This window comes from Pleurodeles waltl, chromosome 4_2 (assembly GCF_031143425.1).
Source record: "Pleurodeles waltl isolate 20211129_DDA chromosome 4_2, aPleWal1.hap1.20221129, whole genome shotgun sequence".
NCBI lineage: Eukaryota > Metazoa > Chordata > Amphibia > Caudata > Salamandridae > Pleurodeles > Pleurodeles waltl.
Genome location: NC_090443.1, coordinates 694,157,845 through 694,179,625, shown reverse-complemented (window position 1 = coordinate 694,179,625; position 21,781 = coordinate 694,157,845). Strand labels below are relative to the sequence as shown.

At 46.8% G+C, this 21,781-nt stretch overlaps 1 protein-coding gene across 1 annotated transcript in view; it reads right to left on the bottom strand.

The window, feature by feature from the left end:
* Positions 1-3,989: 3,989 nt before the first annotated feature.
* GNG5 (G protein subunit gamma 5) overlaps positions 3,990-21,781 on the bottom strand; it is a 38,597-nt gene continuing 20,805 nt past the window's right edge. Inside the window, exons 2-3 of the mRNA XM_069232297.1 lie at positions 18,304-18,461; positions 3,990-4,261 (exon numbers count right to left, since the gene is read on the bottom strand). Coding sequence (XP_069088398.1) covers positions 18,336-18,461 — 126 coding nt within the window. The 3' untranslated portion in view covers positions 3,990-4,261; positions 18,304-18,335. The remainder of the gene's footprint in view (positions 4,262-18,303; positions 18,462-21,781) is intronic.

Below are 21,781 nucleotides of genomic sequence, written 5' to 3'. Positions count from 1 at the left end.
TAAACCCTGGCTTCAAAGGGCCTCATTAAAAAGGTGTCTGGTACAGTTTTACACATGCCTTTGAGCATGGGCAGAAACTGCAGGGTGCGCTGTGTGGTTGACTGCACCTAAACCCGGAAGGAAGACCTCATCTTCCAGGACAGTATGTAGATCAACCCTGTGGAGGTGGTGCCTCTTTGCATCACTTCATGGTAAGAAAGTGGTGTTGTCTTGTGCGGAAGGCTTGGCCAGGTATGGGTCCAGCTTCCTGTCACCCAGGGGAAATACACTGTAATAATCCCACAAGTCACTGCTAGGTTCTGTGTCAAAAGGGGCTTATGAGGTTTAACGGGTATGTTTTTTTTTTTCCCCTCCCAACAAAGGAGGGTGATGACACACCCCCTAGAGAAGGTGGAAGAGGTGGCACATATGGTAGTGGCACAAAATGGGGGAGGTCCAGATGAATGAGCTGGCAGTGGACTACTGCCTACGTCCCAATGTTTGTAGTGCTTGGAGGGAGGTGTAGGTTCCATAGTAAACTGCTCCTTTAAAGTTAGTTTTCTCTTCTAGAAAGAGTGTCCTGCACCTTAGGTGGCATCTTCCCAGTCTGTGGGTGAATGATGAGTTCTTGACTCGTGTCAGGCTCTTCTTGCAGATGCTGAAGTATCAGCTGCTCTGAATAGTCTCAGTCAGTCATAGACTGTGTTTTCAGCACTGGACAACTCAAAGGGCTATGCAAGCTTGTTGGTACCAAGCTAAGTTTCAAAGCTTTGTTGCTTTGAGGGCCGAAGAGGGTTTTGGCGACAGTTTAAGCAGTAGTGTAGCTGCTGGCATAGAGGTTGGTTTGGGTTTGTGAGGCATTTTTTGGTGTCAGTGGACAGAGCAGCATAGGCATGGGCTCAGAGGCCTTCTACTGGTGCCGACTAAGGGCAGGTGTGGACTGGAGACCTGTTGAGGGGCATGTGGTCTCGGCACCAAATCCCTGCTGCAGTAGTGCTCTGCCTATACACTGTATCAGTGTGCACTCAGATTGGAAGGCAGTACTATAGGTCAATGTTTGATACCTGCTAAACCTCTGGATGCTGCTGTTCCTCTGACTCAGCTGGGTTCCGGGATGAAATGCAGACGGTTGACAGAGGATGGCTCAGTCTCGGATTGTTCCTCATTGTCCAAGGTCTGAGATGTTAGGAGTGTCCTCTCCTTCTTGGCACTCCATTTTCCGGTGTGCAAGTCCACGATCACGTTGATGCCAGGGTGTCTTTTTTGACTAGAAAGGGAGTCAGACTGCCTTGTCTTCAGGAGACAAAAGTTGCAGACCCAGTGTTGGTTAGTCCAAAGATACATGGAGTGGCACGAAGGGCAGTATTCTAAGGCATTCCTTTCAGTTAGTCTCATCAATGTTGATGAAGATGCAAAGAGGTGCAGGGCCCAAAGGAGGGGCGTAAAAAAAAAAAAAAAAAAAAGAAAAAAAAAAAAAAAAGTTTGATGAACAAAGAAACTAGGAGAAACCGGAATGAAGAAAGTCTTTTCACACCAATGGTGGGTATACACCGAATAAGTCAGATAACACACCACAAGCCGTCAACCTGGAGGTCGCTGTGTAACACGTCAAACCAGACCGTGTAAAGAAAACAATCGGATTAAGGCGAATGCTTTTGTCCATTATCAGTTATAGGAGTCACTATACCTCATGGCTCGAAAGATTTCTTCATAGAAAAACAAGTTACACATGCCTAAGCCCAAACACAAGATAGGAGTAGTATGCAGGACACTCATTATCTATAGCTACATGGCACAAAAACAAGAACAAATCCATGTTTCCACCACAGTTCAACTGAGACCACTATAAATAAAGAATGAAAATAAATATTTATGCCTTAACACTACAGAAGGGTGAAAAATCTGTAAACAACTGAAGCATAATGGGAATAATCTTCACCTCGGTCCTTGATCGAACTGAAACCCTTCACCAAGATATTTTACATTGTCAGAATTGTAGGCAGGAATTATGCGGGTTTAAATATTGCTCAACATTAGATTCCCCACTGGCTTAAAATAGAACTTTTTGAAAGTAAATCCTGCTGACCAATCAGGAACATTCACAAAGTGCATTGAATTGCTAAAGTGCTTGTGCCCACTCCTTTAAACATGCTAAAATCGGCTTAAACCCAATTGCCTCAATTAAGTCCATAGTAATGCGGGAATACATGAGGCAAGGGCCTGCAAACTGAATGCTGCAAGTGGGCCTGCAGTACTCGTTGTGCCTCCCACTTGAGTAGTTCTTTAAACATGTCCGAGGCATGCCATTGCTGCCTTTGTGCAGTTTTAAACTGCTAATCTGACTTGCCAAAATAAGCCTTTAGCCAAGACTAAGCTTTCCTTTGTAGGTTTGGCCACCTCAACACCTACACATATATATATTTTTTGTTTTTGGTTGGGGGGGGGGGGAGGAGGATTGGGTTGCTTAAAGTGAGCTTATGGCCCACCCATCACTTACCTTTACATGCCACTGGGTGTTGCTCTCTTTTCCTTGCTTGTAACTGGTTGGTTCCTTCACCTCACCTCCAGGTTATTCCTGGGCTTCAGTCTTGTTCTTGCAATGGAGCATGAACCAAGTACTGCTTCCTAGGGCCAGTGCTGTTCCACTGGCTGCAGGTTTCGAGTACTTTTTTTTTTTTTTTTTTTTTAAATAAACTTTTCTGCACTGCCCGCCATCGTGCTCATTAACCCACTCACTCCCCGCCTTTACTTCCTATCGTCCTGCCTCTAGTTTATTTTTTTAGGCAGGTTATATAGCACTGTTCGACTCAAGGTATTGGAGTGCTTTACATGCGTACCAGTTACATTATACAAGGACACATTCATGTTTGTTTTTTAGTAACGGGGAGAATAAGTGATTTGCCCAGAATCACAGGATGTTGAGCCGATGCAGTCTCTCAAAACTGGTTTCCCGGTTGGTAGTGCTGGTTGTTATGCCACATTTTCTTCCCTGGGGTGGGGGTGGGGGGGGGGAAGAGAGGAGGTGTTTGGGGCTTGCTTGCCACCTCCAATTCAGTCCCTGCACTGTTCTAAGGGAAACCGAACAGTGGCACGGACTGCTGTGCATCAGGTCTTGAAGTAAATAAAAACAAAACACTATGAAGCAGTCAACACTGGCCGCATCATTGCATTTTTTTTTAAAATTCACTTTAAGGCATGTTGCAAAGCAGCCTGCGCTGCTGTGCAACATTTTCAAAAAAACACTGACCATGCCAAGAGGTCGCGAAGACAAAAACAACTGGCTTTGCCAATGTTGGTCAATACATATATGTCACCCCTAAGGTAGACCCTAACAGGCCATAGGGCAGGATACAGTGTATCTAATGAAGTTGGACATATACTTTTTAAGTTTGACATGTCATGGTAGTGAAAGTCTTAAATTCACTGGGTAAGATTAGCCCATTGTTTTTAGTCTCAATTTCAGCCTTAAAGCAGAACATTTGTTGCACCCCTTAGAGCGGTGTCCCTATGGAAAACGATACACATCTCAGTCTACCCTAGCATACCTGTAATCTAAACGTAGGTCCATCCCTACCACGAACAATCATATGCAGTCAGCCAACTGACACAAAATGGAATCTATTGATGGTAAATGTGGTGATATTATCAGGCTATAGACAAGTCATTGTGACTCGCACGTCACCAGTGGTCGAAGCCCAAAACTGAAAGTCAGTCTGTAACATAGGGTTTTTCAGACCACAACCTCTAGATGGTGGAATAACGAACAGCAGATGAAACTAGAATAGGTTCACACAGCAAAAAAACAACTGGCCTTCAATCCACTCTGAGGTAGCAGGCAAACAATTACTTAATTGCTCAATCCCAGAAGACGACTAATATATGCTCCTCTTGAGGAAAGGAGTGTTATTTTCAGAACTGCCTTGTATTTTGAGGGCACCTAAGGGAAGAAAGAACGAGCTACAGAAGCAAATGTCATCAAATTCTTTAATACCAATAAACAAACCAACAAATTTAAAACCAAATATTTTATTGTGGCTTTCAAATACCAGTGTATAAAACAGCCCCTTGTGAAATAAGGAAACAGTATTGCAAACACCACACAGTTCATTAAAAAGGGAGAGGTAGATGTTAAAGGTTTGACAACAGTCACAAGTTATCAGTTGAACTTGGCACATCATTTCAATGCTGAGCTTCTGTACAGGTTTCAAACCTGACCACCCCTTGAAAAGTCACGATTTGTGACGGCACACCTCGGCAGATATGAAAATTAGTAAACAGAGACCTAAAGAAGCAAACAAAAAAAGAATAATGTAAAATAATTTCTGAGACATTGCTACTTCAAATACAATTACAGGGGTAAACAGAGTAAAGGGGCGGGGGGGGAGGGGCAAACTAGGTATTTTACAGCTATACAACAAATTTGTACAGAATTTAGTCCTTAGATTCTCTCCAATTATCTATGTACGATCTATGTACCGAGACTGCTACCAAAGACATAACAGAAAAACAACGCACGATTACAAACCTGCATAGCCAGCCCAGACTTCAAAAGGCTAGGCTGTGAACAAAAACATAAATCAGTGGGTTTTACCTTTTGACATCTGAGGAACCCAACTGAATTGCTACTAAAAGCAAAGGATCCCTGTTTAAGTAATTGCTACGACTTGAACCTTAAAACAATACGCACAATTGCAGAAGAGACTGAACAGATACAAATTATGAAATATTTTTTACATTCATAAATAATAAAAAAGAAAAAAAGAATTTTTTTTTTTTTTTTTTTTTATTAAATTTAATTTAAATTAATTATCGGGAAGGTTGGAGCGTTTCAATATTTGGTGTTATTTCTAAAAGATGTCATGGCATGCCAGACTAACATATCCTAGTCTTTTTTGCTCTTAATACAAGGTCTTTTTGTTGGCACATACCAGTGCTTCTTTTGAGACCACCAATTGCCAATACTACATTTTTTCCTCTACTTGTGTTGCTTTCATGAATTAAGTGAAAAATATCAAATTAATTTTTAGCTGGTGGCGTGGCGAAACAAGATGTCCGGCGGGACGCCTTCCTAGTGTGGTCACGCCACCCCGGATTGATCCTGACTTGATCGTGGGGCATCTGGGTCGATTGAGGACCCTGCCCCCCCCCCTTCTCCCCTCCCTCCCCCAACGCAGGAAGGCACCCTGACTGTGCAGCCCCAGCTCCCGGCATTTGGGATTGCGGCATTGGGCCTTTCCTGGGCGGAGCACGGCTTGTCAGCTCTGTGGGGAGGCAGCGGCCGGCTGCCTCCTGTGCGCTGTCTCCACTTTGCTGTTGTGAGGGAGGGCTCCCCCTAGGGGAAATTGCGGGTGTGCCAGCCCCTGGGGGTGTGCGTCCCTCATTCTTTGGCCTGGCACAGTGTTGGACCAGTGACACCGGTCTGGGCCCCGGAGTGGGAGATGGAGATGGAGATGCGCAGTGGCCTGCTGCTGGACAGATCAGGCCAGGCTGTAGGCCGGCTCTAGGAGGCCAAGGAACGAGGGTGCCAGTGGGACGGGCAGAGGGCTGGCTGGGAGCGGGCTGCGAGTCGTGACCAAGGAGCAGACGGACAGAGGTACAGCCTGGTGAGGGAAGGCTGCGGATCCCCGTGAGGAGACCCGCTTTGCTGCTGCTTGGCCCAGGGCCTAGGCTGCTGCTTGGCCCACGGCCTGGTCATGGGCCCTTTGAGATCAAAGGTGCTGGGCTTGTAGCGAGGAGCCTTCTGGGGGTGCCCGGATCCCCCGCGTTCGAGGCTCCCTGTTGGGTGATGACACACGGCTGAGCCCTGGGGCTGTTCCTGTGGTGCTGTGACCCCCTGGTACTTCTCTTCACCAAGTCAATAGAAACGGGAGCTCTGTTTGGTTGCTGGCCGGCTGCGAGATGGGGAGACAGCGGCATACAGTGGCATCGCAGGGGAACACTATGGAACAATACACCACTCCAGCGCCCCTGTCGCAGCGCCAGACTCAACAAGGGGGGCCCGGCGATGTCTTGGGCTCGTCGCCAACTGGTGAGGAGCCATCGCAAGCTGAGATTCTTGCAGCTATACAGGCGTCCAGGGTGGCCCTTGATGGGAAGATGGAAACTGTGGCAGTTGGTCAACCTCCTTCGGGCAGACCTCCGGAAAGTCTCCGACATGGTCAATGTGGCGGAGGGCTGTATTTTGGAGCTACAGATGGAGGTGGGGGCCCTGCGTAGACAGATGGTGCAAGTCAATTCCACAGTCGGCAGGCTGGAGGACGCAGAGGGCAGGTTCCGGAGGAATAAAGTCTGTCTGCTTGGTTTCCCGGAGCACACAGAGGGCTCTACGGTTGAAAGTTTTGTGGAGAGTTGGATCAAGGACGTTCTGCAGCCAGTCAGGCTGTCCAGGATTTTTGTGGTGGAGCGTGCCACTGAGGGGTATCATTGCCAGTCTCTTGAATTATAAAGACAGACTGTCCTGCTGGTGGGCCCGTGAATCTGACAGGACGGTCTTCGAGAACTGTAAAATCTCCATTTATCCTGATTACACAAACAAGTTTCAGAGCTCCAGAAAGGGGTTCCTGGAGGTAAAAGCAAAGCTCTGTGCCATGAGCATCAGATATATGCTGCTGTATCCAACACGCCTAAAAGGTCCTCTCCGGAGGGAAGTCCCACTTTTTTGAACGTCCGAAGGAGGTCTGGAGATGTGGGACAAAATCACTCCAGGCAGACCAGGGAGAACTGGCTCGGTGGCCCATCCGGTTTCTGGGGTGGGGGGCCCGGACTGGCGAACTCGTGGAGGGTACTGCAGCACAGGTAGTATCCACTGCCTCTGATAACAGAATTGAGATACAACAGGATGGGACAATGACAGTGGCAACTCCAGGATCGGCGGCTGGACTGAGTGGGGAGCTGGAACAGGGAGCTGCGAGAATCCCTGCACATGTGTAACTTTGTTGTTTGTCTCTGGAGATTGCTCTGGTGCCCTCCTTTCTGGCGGGGGGGAATTACGTCTGAGCAAGAGGCTCTTGTACCTTATGGTGGGTTGAATCCAGATGACGATTAGGTATTTGATGGGGCTCTATTTGAATTTGAATTCAGGATTACATTGTACATGGGGGGGGGGGGGGGGGGAAATGGAGAGGGGTAGGGGTCAATGAGATCACAGAGTTATGTAGGGTTGGTGCTTAGGGTCAAGTATAATGAATCCGGAGTGGGGAGTGATTACTCCACGGTTGTGGTAGAACTTCGTAACTGGGAAGTTGGGGGATTAGGCTATTGTCCTGGCAGCATCTAGAACATGGATCTACAGTATGGTTTGATGTGTTTGTTTTACTGTTTATCCGGGGTGGGTTTCTTGGTTGGTAAGGTTGATCCAGGTTTGAAGTTTGACAGCAGTGCGTTCATGTATGTATGTGAGAGGGGAATTGTGGATTTGCCTGGTCTTCTCTCTTTTGGGGGAGGTGATAGGTGGAGGATCAGAGGGCCGGATGGAGCTAGGCTTTAGCATGTGCAGACAGATTAATGTGCTTATATGGATTTCAGGGGGTTGAGGAGGTACACCAAGCGTTACAGGGTGCACTCCTTTCTGAGGAGGCATAAGGTTCATATAGCCTATCTTCAGGAAACGCACACGGAGAAGGGAACACAAAAATTATCCAAGAAATGGCAGAGTCAGGTGTTCTCCTCCTTCTTATGCTAGGGGCGTGACAATATGGGTGGCCCAGGGGATCCCATTTACCCATGTTTATAGTGAAGTGGCTGTGGAGGGTAGATATGTTTTGGTACAGGGCACCTTGGATGGGTTACCTATCACTATTCAACACTCCTATGCTAGCATAACTGAGATATTGGGGGACGGGGTAGATGCGCCAATTGTATGGGCTGGTGATTACAATTGCATTTTGGATGTCAAAAAGGATTGTGGCCCACCCAATATGGGGACTAAACCACTGATCATGAGAAACCTTGTGAAGTGATGAGTAAATTAGGGTTGTGGGATGGCTGAAGGGAACTACACCCGGAGGGTAGTGAGTTCACCAGTCATTCTAATACACACAACACTTACAGTCTGCTAGATCGGTTTCTTCTGGGTGGCCTGAGCTGCTCACAGGTTCAGGATATTAAGCATCTGGGTAGGTGCTTATCTGATCATGCATCGGTGTATATGCAGCTGCAGTGGGGAGCCGATAATACTGGGTTAGCGCGTAGTTGGCATATGCCTGCGGGTTTTCTGACTGATGCAGGGTGCCAGGACAAGGTAGCAGTTGTCATTAAAGATTACATGGACTTTAATTGGAACTCTACAAATTTTAGGAGCACGGAATGGGAGGCCTTGAAAGCCGTAGTGAAGGGGCTCTGCATAGGCACTGCTTGTGGGGTACACAAAAAAATGGGACAAGAACTCACTAGTGCAGAGGATAAAAATCGACTGACGTGCAACATCAGACACTGATCACAAGAGGTTGAAAGGGAGTAACTCTGGTTATACAAGTTACTGAACAGCTGCTGGGACACAAAGCAAGGTAACACTTAGAGTATACAGGCAGCACTTGCACAAGGAGGGGGATAAATCTGGGAAATTATTGGAGTGGATACTTAAACGGGAGGTGGGGGCGCCCCCAATCGTGCATCTAAGAAATGCCAAGGGTGAGACTGTTACAAATCGCAAGAATATCCTACATGTGTTGGTGGAACATCTGCAGATAATGTCCAGGGCTGGTAAATCAGTCCCAGAATATGAGTTAGGGGAGTTTCTGCGACGTTCGCAGCTCCCTCGGTTGGAACCAGCGAGTAGGGATGCACTAGAGGATGTGAGTGAGGTGGTGGGGGCACTAATAAAATCTAGGTCTCTGGGAAGGGGAGGGGTATGGGGGGGGGGGGGGGGGAGAGAAACAGGTTCCCGGTAGAGATGTACTGGACGTTCTCACCCCTCCTGCGGCCCAGCTGCGAGGTAAGTTGCTGGAAACCATGCGCCAAGGCGCTGTGTGCATGATGCTCAAGCCTGGAGGGTATCCTGGTGACCCTTCCTCCTATAGCCTGCTTACTATGCTGAACAGTGATGTAAAGATCATGTGCAAGGTTTTGGCTAATCGGCTTGGTGGAGTAATCCAGAGCTTGGTGCATGACGACCAATGCGGTTTTATCCTTGGTCGTGGCACAACCTACAACCTGTGTCACTTGGCACATGTTCTGCATGAAAGAGGGCAAAGGTGACAAACTGGTGCTAGTGTCATTGGATCTGGAGAAGGTCTTTGACAGGGTGGAGTCGGGCTAGCTTCTGGAGGTACTACGGGACATGGGGTTCAGCCCCCACTTTCGAGCATTGGTGAGACTTGTATACTGTGCCCTCTGCACGCGTTCGGGTGGGAGGAGAGCTCTCAGAATCCTGCTGCTACTTTTCGCAATGGCTGTGGAACCGCTGGCAATCTGGCTCGACAGGAGCTGGAGCCTTCGGACATTCAGTGGGGCAGACTACTCACATTGTTTCCCTATATGCAGATGATGCGCTGGTGTATCTCCGGGAGCCTAGTGTTTCGGTGCCTCTGTTGCTGCGGTTGTTGGAAGCCTTCGGAGTTCTCTGTCCTCCAGGTGAACAGGAAAGAAAAACAAAAAAAAACACTTATGTTTCCTTTGGATCACTCTGTGGTGTGCCTCTGGAGGATCTACCATGGGTAGGACTTGGTTGGGAGATTGAGAGCTTCCTATTTCTGGGTATCTGAGTCACTCACACTGCAGTGGTGCACGAAAAATATAATGTAGAACGAGTGGTTACCGGTCTGGAACGTTCGATTTCGTTCTGGAACAGATTACCTCTTTCAGTGATGGGCAGGGTGGCTGTGGCACAGATGGTGTTCCTGCCGCAGTGTCCTTACCTGGTTCAGAACTGTTTCCTTTATGCACTCGACTCTTTAGCTGGCTAGATAGCTTACTGATTTCATTGGTGTGGGCTGGGCATGCAGTAGGGTGGCATTGTCCGTGCTGCAGAGGGATATGGAAGAGGGAGGGCTGGAGATTGCCAACATTAGACCTTATTATTACGCAGCACATCTACAACATGCTGCTAAGTGGAGGACGGAGTCGGACAGTTGGGAGAAGATTTGCAGGGGTGCTGGGTAGGTCGATGTTGGACGGTCGGTCGGAATCTGTCGTCCCCTATTTGGTCAGGACCACTGCCAGGATCTGGGAGCAGGCTGTTAAGAATGTGTTATGACGAGCCCCGTTTGATGTAGAACCAAGGATTTGGGCCATGGCACCCTTCAGGGACATGGACAACCTAATGTCCATGGAGGGTTGGAGGCCTGGAGGATGCGATTTGGCAGGAGGCTTGTACCCCAAAGGTGAGTTTATCACCTTCAATGATGCTCGGGACACGCTCGGTATGGGTCCCGGTCAGTTCTTGTAATATGCCAAATTGGAGAGTGTGGCTCGCGAGATCTGGTATTTTCCGGTGGGCTCATCAGGCATCGGTGGTGCTGAGTGGACTGATTAATTGGGGCGAGGGGGGACTCATTTGATCACTCGGTTCTATAAAGCTTTTGGAATGATCACCTGGGCGCGAAAAGTGTGGCGCATAGAGCTTGGGAGCGTGAACTGGGAGACCACATTGAGGATACTGACTGGGCAATGGCGTTAGTGCGCAGGGTGTCATGCAACAATAGGTTTAAATTGTTACACTTTAAATTTCGTACATAAGACATACATCACACCTAGTCATCTCAATAAGACTGATCCTGGACGAGGGGTTGGGTGCCCCAGATTTGGTGCTTTCTATGCCTCCTTCCTGCACTTAACTTGGTCCTGCAGGACGGTGCATGATTTTTGGAGAGATGCCATGGATAGAGGAGGTTACGGGAGTGGGGCTGGTGGCAACACCATTGACATGCCTCCTAGGTGTAGTACAGAGACCTCGGGATAGGCGTATCCCATATAAGCTCACACACACCTGGCTTTGGTGTTGGCCAAGCGTTGGGTGGCTATTGACTGGATGAGTGCCCAGAACCCTTCTATCCCTTGCTGGATTTGAGATTTAATAGAATGGGGTGCACCTGAGAAACAATATATGCAGATCACACGCAGGGAGTAGGGAGGCGCTGACAGACGTGATTACCTGGGGAGCACTATTGGAACGGTTCACAGGGGTGGAGGATCTAAGCTCCGCCTGAAGTACAGATGAAGGCTGAATAAGTACACCATGCATCAACTTCATAAGTGACGACCAACTGTAGAGGCTAGGTCATTTTTTTTTTTTTCTTTTTTTTTTTTTAAATGGGAAAATTTACGCTGCAGTGGGTGCGTCAACCCTTGCCTTGGATTTTATGTCAACTTTGTCCTCCAGAAATGTGACACCGATACTGTAATATCTTGCATTGCACTGTATTTTTGTTGATCTGGTTTTCAAACTCAATAAAAACCATTTGAAAAAAAGAAAAAAAAAAGTCTCCAATTTTCAATTCCTTCAGAGCAGGTTATAGTATTCAATTTCACATTTTGCTTTATGTGTATGCATGTTTAGACTACTAAAATGATTTATTTACCTCAACAGTGGCAAAATCTCAACACCCCCATACCCCCTCCACTCCCCACTCCTCTTTTAGGACCGGCATTTAGTTTTTAACCAGACATTAACGGACAGTAAGAGGGAAAAAACAAACGCAGGAAATGGGAGCAGACATAAAAATGGAAAGAACAGCCGCAAAGGGAGACTGCAGTAACCTGCAAGACAAAGTGGCATGGTGTGTCTAGCAGTGGATTACGGAGGCATGAGGTGGATTCAAAACTACTCAGTCAGCAAACTGACACTTAACAGCACCAGCCACAGGCTTCAGAGCAGACCTTTAAGCACCAACACAAGTTTTTACAAATTGAGCACTACCACTGACCCAGACAAGAGGGGTTTTAGGACATTCGAACAGTAATGTTTAATAAAAAGGTATGTAGGGGCATAAGCAACTATTGTGCAAACCTACCATTTGAACATGTTTTTGGAACAGTACTGTTCCAGTGTAGCCCCCAGATCACTGCCATTCCCCTTTCTCAGAAATCAGCATCAAGAGCAGGTGCAGTATTTCCAGTATCAAGAGCAGCTACGCTATTTCAGTCAAATGCGCACTCAGTGTTCAGTCAGACCCCCTGTATACTGGGAAGGCATGTTCAAATTTTTTTATCATCCTTTGCAGGCTTAGACGGCCATCCTGGGCCACTACTGTGCAACCACAGTGAGCAACAAATGTGCTGTGTAGCAACTGCATCCATCTGTGTGCAAGACCCAGCAGCTTCTTTCTGCAATGGATTGTGGACCCGTAGAGGGCAGTACCGGCTCTGATACTTCAACAGTGGTCATAGAAGCTGCCATCCTGATTAACACAGGAGGTAGGTGAGGCTCCAACCAGGCCCATGATGATCAAGGTACCTGGAGCCTCTTTCTGGGACACAATCATGCAAATGCAGCCTGAACTGAGCCTCAGATGATAACGCAGTAATGATACACACAAGATGTTGGATGCAGCACTGCAATGTGGGAGTGGGACTGTGAAGAGGAGTCTTAGATTGGCTTGAGTGCAGCGAGCTCAGTCAATGAGAAGGTGACTGCCACAACAGGGGCAGTGTTGTGCCCAATCTTGATAACTTTCTCTGGCGAGTCATGCAGTAGGTTGGCAGCCGTGGAGTGGATGTAAGGATCCACAGTTCCTCTAGCAGAAACTGCATATTTCAGGTGATGATCCCTTCCCTGTGGAAGACTGGTTGTCAGGCATACACCATCTCTGGTTGCACAGTCCTTGAAATACAGTCTGGAGTACTCCCTTCCCGGTTCAATAAAGGGCTGTGAAATGGAACAAAATTGCAAATTTTGGGCCCACTTTTACACACATTTTCCCACAGTCTAAAACTGTAAAACTGGGTTGGGAGTGGTTATTCTTTCAAGTGTCCTCCTGAGGTAGCTTTCCATGCAAAGTCTTTATGTAGAGCCATGCGTCACACAGCAAGTAGCACTGGAGTCGTCTCATTTGCCTCAGTTTCTATAGCTTACTAGATGGTGTGTTGGGAAGAAATAGGGATAGTGCTCCCCTTTAAAACCAGAGGTTCTTGTTTAAGAGGGCTGATGACTATCTCAGCACTGCATTTCTGAAAGATGGTAAACATGAAGAGTGGGGTGGCAGTCTATTGCTCAGATGAGGCAGTTTCTAGGGAGGGTCTTCCCTTGTGTGTCCGATTATTGCTATAGAAAAGCTGAATAACAGCCACATGAACTTCATTGTGTCTATGTTATGGGTGCTTCAGACTGGAAGCAGCCCAGTGATACCTGTCCTGACCTTACACAAGTTCACTAAAAGAGTGTTCTCCATCAACTCTGATGCCCAGCTGTTAAATGGAAGAGAATCTCAAGCATGAACATTTAAAGTACATTTTTCCTGTTTGGTGCTTTCCCTCCATCTGCTTTACGAGAAAAGCAAACGGTATTCAACTGTATTTACCATGTAGGTGATGGAGGTGCGCATGTACTGGGGCTGTCATGACATACAGTGGTACTGTAACACATGCAAAATGTTTCCTTTTACAGTTTTGGCATGATCTCAGAAAGCCTTCACAATATTCCTAAAATCCTTGCATGGAAAACCAATCTTGACTTAAAAACTTGCTTGTCAACTTGACCCTCTCCTTCATTTCCATCCTCTGAATTGAGTCACATGCATGTTTGCTTTCACCCCTACTACTGCACTTCTACAAATTGCCCATACCTTATTTAAAAGATAACAGCCTCTTCTTTAAAAGTCATACCTCTGCACCTTAACAATACCCAATGTCCTGTAGCTCGTTTATTAATCCCACCAACCAGTTCATGAAATTCCAACACACTCTCCCCCACTAAATATCACAACTAATTTCCTTCTAATGTAATGTAATATACCACACAAAACTGAAGTAAAGGCAAGGAATTGTTTCTGCAGACCTCAAGACTAAACACTAACCCGGGGACCAGGAGCAGAGTGCTTGCCAGCATAAGGCATGACAATGCCTAGTCGGAGTTAATAAGTCCTATATAATGCAATCTCAATACAATATATATCCCACACTGAGACTAATATCACAAGGCTCAGTTGTCAGATCACCGGCTGTAGTTCATATTGGCTGCCAAATAATTCCCTTTACTGACTGGCTCTTACACTCACATAAAACAAAACTGCTAAGGGTCGTCATATCCATCACCTAGTAGTGTACAAGTTCACAATAAACCACCCATCACCATCTGAACAGGAGTAGAGTAAGTGAAGAGATCGGTCACACGTCACTGGCCAGAAGACTAATGTATTCCACCAATGCAGGTTTTGACTAGCTACATACTATGGCCACTTCTTGGCTTTTCACAATGACAGTCAAATTTAGAATTATTGTAAAGTCTATCCCAGCAGATCCACCCACCAAGTCTCCCTCTAACCTATGCCTGCTCAGGATAACATTTCACCAAAAGAATAAACAACCCAGTACAGTAACTAGCTAAGTGAGCTATGAACATAAATACCACACAGAGTACCTCTCACACTTTTTTTATCCTTCACCTCATTACACTTCTGGACCTGTGGGTACTCTGCAGAAAAAGAACTGTCACTCTTCTGGGCTGCTACTATAAAGTAGCTGCTGCCCTGGTGTGCTGATCTGCTGCTCTCTTGCCTGGAAGTTAAACTGGACCTGCAACTCACCTTGAGCCCAGGACCTGAAACCCATCTTGAGCCCAGAACCCCAGAGTGACTCAAGGGCTAGTCTGCTCACCTCCTGATCTGAACCTCAGGGACATAAAAGGCTCCCAAACAGCTCCTGGACTAATCTTCAGCAGGCTCTTCACACACACCCCTCCCCTGCCCTGCCCTGCCCTTTCAGGTCTTGGACTCTTGGTGTGGCTCAGCAAGCTCTTAAATTAAGCTTTTGGGCTCTTCCCAATTGGGCTCGTTTGCAGTAGAACTGCGTTCCTAGCTCTGAAGTTCAGCACAAGCCACCAAAAGCCTGCCTACTCTTATAAAAAGCATTGCAACCGGAGGACCACTGCCGAGAAGCCCCAGCCCTCCTGTGACACCCATCCTGCTCTTTGCGTCCAACCAACCACTGCCCGCAGCGCTCTGCTTGTTTCCGGAGGCCCTCTCCAATGCAAAGAGGACTCTTGGCACAAAACTTAAGGAGGTAACCCTTCAGGACTAATCCAACGGGGTCACCCTGAACACTGACTGACAAGTCCACAGTGATCAGATATCACCCAGTTGGCACTCTGTTTTAGGTGCAATTTTACAGTTTATTCTATAAAAATTAAGAACTCCAGTTCTACTAATTGTTTTGGTCTGGTTTTATTCATTACCTTTTTTTAGGGTCAAGCCTGCGAGTGCATGCAAAACTCTGTTGTGCACAGTTTAGGGCTTAGAGCCCGCCTGTCGCTTACCATTTGTTAGCTTGCGTGGCAGTCTGCTTTACAGCCTCGTACTTAGTCACTGGAGGCCTAGCATCATTTTCGTTCCTATGTGTGGAGCAAGGACCAAGCACTCCTTGATTCAACTTAATCAGTGCCTGTCCGCTGCCCCCTAAATTAAAGAGGTCCTATTCATTTATTTTAAACTTTTAGTGCCCTGCAAACAGAAGGCATGCTACTGTCAAAAACGAGCTCAACAGGACAAACAAAATTGCAAAGGCTTATATTCTTATAGCCAACTTCTTTTTATTTTGCTAAGTCGTATTTTCTAATTTTACACTCATGTTTTCTTTTGTTTTTAGTCATGGGCGCTGCTCTCAAAAGATGATTATCTAAATATTGCAAAGCAACATTGTTTGTGTAATTTATGGAATGATGCTTTAACAGTACACCTCACTCAAATACGCCCAACTGCAATCCACCACACCTCACACCAATCCTCCCAACCCACTCCTATCTAATCCACACTCCAGTCCAAAAACAATCCGCCACACTCCACGCCAAGTTACCACACTCCAATCCACCTGCTCCAAGCCAATCCAACCCGATCCAAGCCACCCTAATACAATCAGCCCCACTTCAATCTGTCCCACTCCAATCTCAATCTGCCCCTCTCCAAACCACACCACTTCAATCTGTCCCACTTTAATCCAAACCAATCTGCCTCACTACAATCCATTTCACCCCAATCCAGCCCAGTCGTGTCCAGTCAATCTATCCCACTCCAAATCTGATACCACCTCATCCAAATCTGATCCCACCCCATCCCACCTACCTACCCCAACCTGATCCCACCCCATCCCACCTACCCCAATCTGATCTCATCCCACCTACCCCAATCTGATCCCACCCCATCCCATCCCATCTATCCCAATCTGATCCCACCCCATCCCATCTACCCCAATCTGATCCCACCCCATCACACCTACCCCAATCTGATCCCGCCTACCCCAATCTGATCCCACCACATCCCATCCCACATACCCCAATCTGATCCCATGTCACCCCAATCTGATCCACCCCAATCTCACCCCAGGCCCATCCCACCGCAATCCCATCCCATCCCAATCCCAATCGCATCCCAATCTGATCCCACCCCATCCCACCCACCCCAATCTGATCCCACCCCATCCCCCCAATCTGATCCCCTCCCCTCCACACCACACCGATACACCATGCCACACTCCGATCCACTCCAGTCCACTTCACCCTGATCCACCCTGCCCCACCACTCCAGTCTACCCCTCTAATCCAATTCATCCAATGTCACCCCACCTCATTTCAATCTATTCCACCCCATTTCAATCCACTCCACCCATCCTAGTATACACTCCAGTCTATCCAGCCTACTTCACTCTAATCCACTTCAATGCATTCAGCCTACCCCACTCAGAGCCACCACACGCCAGTCCAACACTCTCTAATTTAATTCATCCAATGCCACCCTAATACAATGTACCCCACTCCAATCCACCCCACCCTATTTCAATCCACTTCATGACCCACCCCACCCAGCCAACCTAATTCATCCAGCCTACCCCACTCCAAATCAAATCCATTGAGCCTACCCCACCCCAATCGAATCCACCCCAGTTCAGTCCAGCCCGCTCACCACCCAGCCCCAATCAAACACACCCCACCCTAATGCACAGCTCACCACATGCCAATCCAATCAGTATTTCAATCCACCCCACCCAATCTACCACACTTCTCTAGTCTACCCAACTGTAACCCAAATCCAATCCACTGCACCCCATCCCAGTTGGCACCCCCACTGCACCCCATCTCAGTTCAGTCCACCCCAATCCAAACCACCCACCCCACTCCACTCCACTCCACTCCAATGAATCCAATTCATCCAGTCCGATCTTATTCACCCCCAAACCTGCCCAGCCATATCACTCCAATCCAATCCACCCACCCTAATCCAATTCACCCCACCCAATTTTAATCCACTCCACTCTATTCCACCCCACCCTATTCCAACTGACTAAAAGACACTCTCTGCCACTGAACTCAATGACATTCCAACAAATCCACGCCGATACTCTCCCACTCCACACCACAATGTTTTTGCCACACTGGTGTACCACATAGCAAAACACATCCCGTGTGCCAGTAGCTCCTGTATAGGCAAGACCTACTCGCTTTGTCAATGCTTGTTCTAACCTGGTGTTAGATGTTTGTGTGGTGTTTCTGTTTGAAGTGCTGCACAAATACTATACACAGTGCCCCTACGTTAAGCCTGACTGCCCAGTGTCGAGCTACCAATGGGTGAACACAGGTTAATTTGGGCTTTGCTTGTGCCTTACCCGGACTTGGATTGTGGTTGCTGCTTGACAAGGGCTCACAGTGCAGTCAAACCGCAAACCAATTTCTAACAAGAACATGGACCTCAATTCAAGCCCTCCTGAAAAGTCACTGGTTACTCTCCTCTCTTACCAATTTATCAGGCTATGATGCTCAATGTGTTTAATTTAATGATGTAGGTCACTAACTGGTGTGCAGATACACTAAGAGGCAGTAGGTGCTGCCCCTTGATTACCTCATACCACCCCAATCCCATCCCCACCCCCCAAAAATGCCTTCCTACTCAAGGACCATGAAGGCATCAGACGGAACAAAAAGCAATCGGGGATACTAGAGAATCAGTTTACTCTCCATAACTTTCCCATAGCCGTCAGCAGAAAGTAAAAGGTTACTGAGGGGCCAATTATGGGACACCGGGCCTACTTATGACTTTATCAGGGGGAACAGAGTATGTAACATCACTTTCATTCCTAAAGAAACTTGCAGCTGTTAATGCCAAAGAATAAAGGATTGAAATAAATAAGACTTCTGGCAATACTTTAAATTACTGAACAAAATGGTACGTGAAAGCAGTAACTTACCACTGATAAAATGAATAAAGTATTCCTCCGACTTATAAAAATGAACAAACTTTTGGAGGTCTGAAAGGATTGGTACTAGACGAGACTCCAGTCAGCAAAGGATCATGTGGGGCATTCTGAAGACAGAACTGCTTCAAGTCTGCAGCAGCTTGAGAGACCTGTATAAGATATGCACAAAACACTCAGTAATACTATCCACAATTTAAGATCCAGTGAGATACTCTCAAATTAATATCATCTTCCACCAGTCTGGTGCAAGGATCTGTAAAATCAAACACCCAACAAAGTTTCAGGAGTCCTGAAATATATGAACCTAGTGGCTAGTGCTTGCTTTTCTTCGATTTCCCTGGAAGCCAAGCCCCCAGGGTTTGACCCTACTGTGTGTGCATGGGGGGGGGGGGGAGAGGAAATGTAGGTAAGTAGGGGGTGGGAGGGATTGTGTAGGTAAGGGGATGCGTTTAAGTTGGGGGCTTGTAAGGGGGAGCGTGTGGGCATGTATAGACCACATAGTGAGGACCGGTTCACTCATCATAACGTGGGTAAACACTGTCAGTTCAAGACAAACACTATCCTTGTGACGACTGGTCCCCGTAGTGTGTTTAAGTAGCTTCGTGGAAGTGTATAATTTTTTTTTTTTTTAAATATAAAGTGTATGCGAGACAGATACAGAGAGAGTCCAGCAAAGGTCCAGGAAGCCGGCAGGGACTGTGGGGGGCAATGACTGATCCACACAATTATTTTGTCAATTCAAAAGGCTAAACATTTGCTCGATGTATAGTAAGATTCTAGCCCATGTATAGGGTAGACATGACTGATGACTTGTCTATTAGATCATTAACAGCATTGTCATCAAGAGGGGAGTAGAAATGTTCTTCAGTTCATGTTTATAACTCACCTTTAATAAATATAAATTAAGCATGATGTTGTTTACAGACAGCACTTCCTATTGATATAGCCACAAAATTTCCACTGACATGCAGTTTTACTGATAAAACCACACAGCTTACAAATGATATTTCAGCACATTTTTATCATTTGCACATCACCAAGTGTTCTAATTTGTTTTCATCCAAATAAAATGGGTCTCCATCATACTTCTGAATTGCAAAACAGTACTTCCTGAACTGCAGATGCGTTTCGAAATATTTGTACTGTTCATTTACAAGCTATTTATATGCGCTGTGATAGGGAAAAAATGACTTCCTACAGAATTTGGTTTTACACTCCAATCCAGGATGATTATTCTCTTTATAAAATACTCTACCTTTGCAGTCAGAGAAAGAACTAAAGCCCAATTTCCAGCATAAAATAAGCAACCATTTGTGAACCTGTCTTTGAACGTGCAGAAGATGGGACAAGATAAAAACAAGATTTAAAAAAGGTATTTTTACTGCAACTTCTAAACGAAGAAAATACCTGTGCTTTGCCAGCTCAAGCTCTCTCACCAGACCAGGCCTGTAAGCCCCTCCCCACGCCCCCCCCCCCCCCCCAAAAAAGCGTGCACTGATAAAAAAAAAAAAAAAACTGACTCTGTATAGCAAGAAGGCAAATTGATTTTTCAAGGTGTAGCTCCTTCTTAGTGTGCCCAGAGAATGGGCAGATTTATAACCAATGTTTTTAGTGAATGTTTGGGAGCTGCAAGAAGTGCGTTTACTGTGAATGTTTAACATGTCCTCTGCCTTTACTAATGTTCTGACAAACACAAATGGACAATGATTTGAGTGTTGCATACCAGCAAGCTGCAGTCACTGGCCCACAACACTGCTGCAGAGTAGGCCTTGGACTGCTCAGCTTCCCTTCCCAAAGACGGTCAGGTGCTAAAATAGGATACTTCGTTAGTTGCTACAACAGGGTACTCGGTTGCCAGTAAAGACAAACTTGCAGACTTATTCTGGGAGGACTTGTATCGGTTACAACTAATAACCACATTTTAAGCATACCAAAATTAGGAACACCAAGGAGGCATATGCTAACACAGAGGGAGATTATTTTTGCTAACAAACGCGCACTCAAATAAAGACTTTTAGGGAGAAAGAAAATAAACACAACCTTTAAGGGGGTGCTGTGCTCCACCCAATTGTTACTGAGGTGCTCTTGAAGAAAGTGCAGAATGAATCACCAATATAAAGACATATGAACATAGGGACTTAGCACCATCCACGCAACAGTATAACTCCCTAAAGGCATTGGGTGGGAACTAGAATTATGCCAATCCTTTAGGAAAGTTTAGAATGTGCAAATCAGAAAAAAATCTTGCTCTATGCACACTGTAGATTTGCAGCACATCCGGTCATACAACGAAGATGGATTAAAAGCCAGCGGGAGTGAATTCCATGGCCAAAGAGCACCATCTTACACCTAAGGGTAACTATTGATGTTACACAATGAAGGGAACAAGCCTAATGAAAAAGGAAACCACCACCATGCTGTGATCTAGGAAGGGTCTGAAGACCGAGAGAACTACAAGGACCATAATACATCTGGGAAGCAGCACAGCAACATGGACTAAAAGGTGAAGCAAAATTATGTATGACATCTACAGGACCATCCTCAGCAACAGAGAAGAAGATAGGATATGTCATGTCAAGATAATGTTGCAGGCCATCTCCTGATCTCCATACCAGGCAAATCATGCTAACCAGGACTGGAGGACTACACATCCCAGACTGCTTTGTGGCCCCAGGAGGCGGCCATGTTGTGCATCACCTGCTCCCACTTGCCATATCCAACGAGCGCTATAAAATCGCGGGGGCATACCGCAGCACGGGACGCGCTAACCGGGACCAGAGAAACTACATATCCCACACTGCTTTGTGGCCCCAGGAGGCAGCCATCTTATGCATCACCTGTTCCCATTTGCCAGATCCAATGAGCGATCTAATGCGCAAGAGGGCATACCGCTGCGCAGGACGCGCGCTGGCCAATGGCAGGCCAGTCTGCGACAGACTGAGGCCGGGCAGGGCCATCCCAGAGCCTGGCTCTCTTTTTCAAGCACCCCACCGTTTTGTCCCCCTCTGGTCCTCCCCCAAATACCATCCTATGCCGCTTGTCCCATCCACATACATTGCCACAGATATGGGTAAAAGAAAAGCAACTGAGGGAGGGGCTGGGGTTGGTGGGAAAAGCACGAGAAAAACTGCAAAACGTCAGGCTGCAACGAAGTACTTGACCGCAATGATGACCTCCTAGCTGATTGTGGGGAAATATTAGTCCTACCATCCGGTGCAGACCAACCTTTGAGTTCCAAACAGTGCCCTGGAATCCAACCACTGACTAGTAAGCAGGAACACATATCTAATATGTTTAACAAAGCCAGGGTACAGGTGAGGACCAAAACCAGCACAGTGCCCCATACCCCCGCAAACTCAGTTCTTAGCTCCGGCTCCCTTCATGACTTGGCAAAGGTGCCTCCACCCTTGCCCATATCCCCTACCAATCACTTTCTTCCGCTATCATGTCCCTCAGACCCACCCACAAC